Here is a 6,395-nt window from a genome sequence, read left to right on the forward strand (position 1 = left end):
TCAAAAATTCTGTTTTTGAGATAAAATTCTGAAAATTTTTATTTATTTATTTATCCTTTATTTAACCAGGTGAGTCCCATTGAGATTGACATCTCTTTTACAAGGGAGCCCTGGCCAAGAAGGCAGCAAACCAAAGTTACAACAATACAACACCATAAAACATAAACACAACAGTACAAAGATACATGAAGTACATACAGTACACATCAAACTAAAAAAAGCAGCTACAGACTTCAGTTTTTACAGACTATAACAAACATTTAAAATCACCCAAGGAAACAAGGCCAGCCAATTTTAGTGTTTTCTGGAGCTGACCCCAGAAATATAAAACATATTTCGACAGTCATAAAGTTAAAATATATTTAGAGCAGGAGCTGAATCAACATTTCTGACACTGTCAAAAACAGTTTACATTTTAACATCAAGCACTACTTAGTTGGATTTCTTTCCACCATGCAGAGATCCTTACTTTTGTAGTACCTTGTTATTGCTGTTACTTACAGTCAAAAGTGTTTTCTTTAAAACCATTTAGAAATCTTGTGGTGTTTTGACTCTTCATCCTGACTTGCAGATTTCACGTGAAGATTTCAGGTGAAATGAAGAAGCAAAACAATGGAAAACAGTCAGTCATCCTCAAACCAGAAGTAAGAAAGGGAAGAAGTGTTAGCAAAGGTCTTTTCAGGTAACTTGCATCAAAATGGCTCTGAGGCCTACACTGTGCACTCAGTGTGGTTGTGAACACTTTCAAAGCTAAAATTCAATACTTTATTCTCAAAAATGTCCACAGTCCAATTCAGTACAGAGTCAGAATAATCATATCCATCTGTATACCCTCGTCATTGTTGCAGGGACGTTGAGGACTGTGCCTGTGGATGAGAGGGTGGAGGAAGTGGTCCAAGGGACTGCTCCAACTATCAGGCCAAACAGTTGACCAGCTGTTTAACGTTGCCGGAGAGGTCATGGTTCACCCATCTAGTCTATACGTACTTTGTAAACTTGAACAGTTTTGACCACATCCACAAGGTATCTCGGGGGATTGCTGCAGTAAGCGGTGCCGGTGCTTTTACCTGCAAGTCATGGGTGGATGACAAGGATGATGTGACATCTTGGCAAGATGGCTGCCAAGCAGCAGATGAAAATGGTCGTTTTTTGGTGAGACATCAGTGGCATTTCTTGCAGTGACTGTGCCACCTGTAGTTGGTGTTTTGCAGCGAAACACCAGCAGCATTTTTGACAGCCCTTGTGCCACCAAAACTGGGTGTTTTGAGCCAAAATATGATATTTTCCTAACCTTAACCAAGTGTTTTTGTGGTTTAACATAACCATGCATTATCCACAGTGTTGCTGAAATGTGTAGAAACGTAAGTTTTAACATATCCTCTATGTAATAATGTACAAATGTTACATATCTGGAGTTTTGCAGAAAAGTACGATGGCAACATTTATAGCATGGTCTGGGTGAATACTTGACTCTGGTTGCAGGGTACTGCAGGGTGTCCGTTAAAACCTGATATAGGACACCTACTAAGTAGCTCTGTTGAAACTGTCAGTTTGCAGTTCTAAATCAGTGAGGTGGCTTCATGATGGTATCAGCATGTATCCATGAGTAACCATAGCAACAGGGATGCAATCAAAACCTCTGTTTACATTGATGGCAGCCCTTTACGGCGTCATACTCTGAATACCATAGGATGTAATTTATTGAATCAGCAGTTATAAAAATGTCTAAACTGCATCTTTAAGGCAGACGAGTGGGGCAGTAAATAAACCTTTACTTTTATCACACACATCCCCACCTGTTTGTATCAGACTGAGCCATTTGGCTCTGCTGTTCATTATAGTCGCCTGCTGAGTTGCATGGAACAACTAGTTTCTTAACAGTTGCTTCACTCATCGAATATCTGGCTTTTGTTGTGTTATGATGAAGCACATCTTATCTTATTCCTACAGATTCATGTTTGATTTCATAAACATGTTTTACTCAGCAGATAAGTGTTGCCCAACTGAAACTGCTGCTTTCAGACCAAGAATTAAGAACAAACTTCAGCAGCCAGCTGGTAGATATATATCAAGAGATTAAAAACTGTTAGGATCACACGCCTAACTTTACGAAACAGTTATTAATGTGTTTAACAACAGAGTTGCGCCATTTCTGTGCGGGAGTGAGATTATTGTTGTTAAGCATATGGTGTCAGATGCCGCTGCTGCTATGTTAGCTTGTGCTAACCAGGCAGAGAAAGCAGGAGGAGAGCGGCTCACTGAGACGATCCTTCAGCACTGCTTCAAACAGCAGTTGACCGTTGGCTCAGAATAATACGCTCTGAATCCAAGACAGCACTACAACTATTTCTGCAATTTTCACCCCCTAGAAAAATTGCAACATGCATCGCTATTTTTGCAGAAAAACTGCTGTGATATTTCAGGCCACAAAAATTCCCAAAACAGTCCTGGAGGGACTGATACATACTGAACCAAAAACCTCTCTGATGCTGGGTATGTTTGTAGCAAACATCTATCCAAGTAACTGAGGCTCATTGAGTTTGGTCTGTTATTCCTCACAGTGTAGAATGACCTGAAGTACAAGCTTTCCACAGCATCTTGTTACTGAATATTGTAAGCATAAATAAATAAGTAAATAATTGGAGCAGTTGGGAATGACTATTTCTTCAGTCCTGTAATTGGAGCAGTTGGGAATGACTATTTCTTCAGTCCTGCAATAAATACTACCTTTGTCAAACTTAAAAGATGGTTAAGTTACAACTGAGTCAACTTCTCAGAAGAAACACAGGTGTCATTAATGACATTAACGATGAATACAGTCCAGTTCAAGTGTCAGATCAGATACATGTTTATATTTGAAGTAATACACTGTCATCTCTACTTTATTGGGGGAGTTTCTCCTTATCCGCTGTGAGGGTCTGAAGGACAGAGGGATGTCGTATGCTGTAAATTCCTCTGAGGCAAATTGTGATTTGTGATATTGGGCTTTATAAATAAAATTGAATTGGAAAAATTGGATCTCATACTAGATTGTAATACATTGTACATTGTTTATTAATCAAAATAATTAAATAAATAAATTGCAATTGCAAAATATATCATTTAAACTAGCTCCCTTTTTTCTCAACACTTTATTCTCTTCTATACTTCTGCTGTGAGGGTGGCAGGCTGTTTTTGTCATAACTTAATAATTCAGATACTAACTTCACAGCAACATCATAACGTTCTGTAAAAACAGTTCTCTGGCCATTTCTCAGCACCACAACTCAGGAACAGAAGGGGAGACATTTGGCCATATACTGGATTGGTGACACTAATGTTGGGTGTCCACCTGAAACTGCTGTAATTGTATAGGTCTACTGTGTTGCTGGGTTCGAGATGTGTGTGAAGCATCAGTTGAATCTTTATTGATGCTTCACATACATCGTTAGAAACTAAAATACAACCCACTCATTGTTTAGCCGTTGGTCCACTCTCAACACTCTTACAGGTTCACTTTCAGCCACAGCAGACAAAAAGCTCTATGAACCCACTGTACGCTGTCTGCTCAGTGCCAGACAGCAGATAGACACAGTTAGCTAACCGGTTAACAATAGCCAATTATCAGCCTCAGGAGTTGGTCGAGACAAAAATAAACAGCTTTAAGGAGAGTTAATATTTAGACTTACATTTATCAGGTGTCCATGATAACAATCCTCCTGAACTGCCAAACGTGTAAATGAACAACTATTACAACTTGTTTCTGACGCCTCAAGTGGTCAAATAATATCTGTACTTAAAGGTTAAAAGATGTTTGGGTTTTTTTTGGAGGGACCCAGCTGCAGACATGACGGTGGACATGGGCGCCGCCGTATATCCTATCCATACCGGAAGTCCATACCGAAAGTTGGTCTGTGTGTGTATTATTCGCCAAAGAAGAAGAGGAAGAAGACAACGGAGAAGATGAAGAGAAGAATGCAAACAATACACACACGACTAAGAGAAAGAGCAGTAAGGGAACGAGTCTTTTAATTATTTTTACAATGACAACTTTATTGTCATTGTACATTGTACAACGAAATTCTGTTCGGCACTTAGCACTAGCACTACTAGCTAGTAGCTAGCACTAGCATAGAGTACCAAGCTGCTGCGTTTATGCGTTCATCTTCATTATATTTTAACACGTGTGTTTTGTTCTCTAAGATGCAATTCTACGCAATGTATCGAATCATTAGGGGGGCGTCTATGTGAGGAATCTCGGCATGCACAAATTACTACCACTGGATGGTGGGTTTAGCTACATTTGTTGTGTAAAAATGACGGCATGATTGGTATTAACTTAACGTTAGCTGCTCAAGGTCTGTTGTGCTCCCTTTCATCAATGTCTGTGTGTAAACAGTGTTAATGTTGGTCAGAGACTATTACTGCCCTCGCTTGATGTGTTGGTTAATTTAGATGTGTAGTTTGCAGCGGGGTTAATGTGTTCCTCTGCTTTTTGGTGTGTTGTGGTGTAAAACATCTGTGCACACACTCACTGCACACAAGCCATGTTTTTCCCCAATTTTTGGTTCGCCTGGTCTCCTTGTGTATTAATGCTTGTATAACTTCAACCCTGCACTGCTCAATCAAGTTATATACAGCCTTTTTTTCCAGAGATATTCTAAAAATAGTAGCGAGAGTCGTCTCATGAGTGACCCCCAAGGGTTAACCGGGTCAGATAAATAATGTATACATAGCCCCGGGTGTCTGCAAAAAATACATTTGTATTATGTTTTAGTAATGCAGAGCACTAATACACATACACATGTGGATACATAAATACCTATAGTGCCTCCTCCACCATCAATCAGTCAATCAATTTTATTTATAAAGCCCAATATCACAAATCACAATTTGCCTCACAGGGCTTTACAGCATATGACATCCCTCTGTCCTTTGGACCCTCACAGCGGATAAGGAAAAGTCCCTTAGATCGGTAAAATATGGTTGATCAGTATGTTTTCCAGCTATCAATGTTGATTGACTTCTCCTTTTTTCAGATGCACCCCTCTATTTTGAGTGAGGAAGCCAGTCTGGGGCACATAACCCTTTCACCATCTGAGTTTGGGTGTCCTCTGCCCCAGATTTAAAAAAAAAAAATGAGAGTGCGATCCAGAGGCACCTGAAAAACCATACGGAAAATGCAGTTCATTTCCATGGTATGTTGATGAGAAATGTCTGTTTGAGATCATATACTTATACATGTAACAGTAATGTTTAATGATATTTGTTTGGAACAAAACAAGACATTTTTGGCTGCATCTTGGGATCTTGGGATTTGTGGAACAGTGGTTGACATTTTATACCATTTTCTTACATTTTATAGACCAAACAAATAAATTATTTTACTGTTTTTCCATTTTTTTTCTTAGTTTTTTTCTACTTTTGAGATTGATATGGATATCTGGAATAAAAACTTGTTCACAAAAAGAGAACTACTAAGACTAAGAGTCTACTTCTTTATGTTGCCAGTACAACAGTGTAATATTGTGGTTACATGTGTTCCTGAAATATAATAGAATACATCTGACAATATGACAATCTAATTATTACGTTCATTTAATAGTTAAATAGTTACAATTAACCATACTGATGTAAGAGTAAGTATGACATTTGTTGTGTCCATGGTTTTCAGCTGTTTTGAATGACATGATAGTAATCTGCATGTTGCAACTGTAGCCCAATAAATGAAAGTGTTCACCTTATTTAATCTTTGTTAAAAATTAATCCAACTAAAATTCATGTGTTTGCTGATTTTTTTGCAGTTTTTGTAGGTTTAACTTGTTGAGGTCAATGTTATTCCAAACAAAACATGATTGCATTTAAAATAATTGTTGAAATAATTGTATTATTATTATTAATATTATTATTTATTTTATAATATATTTATAATTGTTGGTTGCTTCAAAGTTTGTAAATGTATCGCTAAAATAAATAATATAAAAAAGACGGACTTAAAAATCGACTTCTGGAGAAAAAAACTACAAAAAACTGACTTCCGGTATGGACTTCCAGTATCGTAGACACGAAGAAGATTAACGTCCGGTATGGACTTCCAGTATGGATTGGATATATGGCAGTGCCCTTGTCCGCCATCTTGTCTGCAGCTGGGTACTCTTGTGTTTTTTTGAGGATCAATAATACAAACAACAGCAACCTGTTAAACAATGATTGTGATGCATTGTAGTTTTATTTTAACAGACACAATCTTGTGAGAGAAGAGTCATTTATCATTTTTATCAGCATTGTTTAAAAAGCAGCAGACTATAGCGTTTGTCCCTTTGAAGATTTTCTACACAATGTATGATAACATAGAAAATCTGTTGAATTAGAAACTTAGACACTACCTTGTGAAGCTATGTTGCAGAGTCATGACA

At 37.8% G+C, this 6,395-nt stretch overlaps 1 protein-coding gene across 1 annotated transcript in view; it reads left to right on the top strand.

The window, feature by feature from the left end:
• LOC126390641 (synaptogyrin-1-like) overlaps positions 1-931 on the top strand; it is a 31,946-nt gene extending 31,015 nt beyond the window's left edge. The window contains exon 3 of the mRNA XM_050045036.1: positions 849-931. Coding sequence (XP_049900993.1) covers positions 849-931 — 83 coding nt within the window. The remainder of the gene's footprint in view (positions 1-848) is intronic.
• Positions 932-6,395: the final 5,464 nt, after the last annotated feature.

This window comes from Epinephelus moara, chromosome 5 (assembly GCF_006386435.1).
Source record: "Epinephelus moara isolate mb chromosome 5, YSFRI_EMoa_1.0, whole genome shotgun sequence".
Taxonomy (NCBI): Eukaryota; Metazoa; Chordata; class Actinopteri; order Perciformes; family Serranidae; genus Epinephelus; species Epinephelus moara.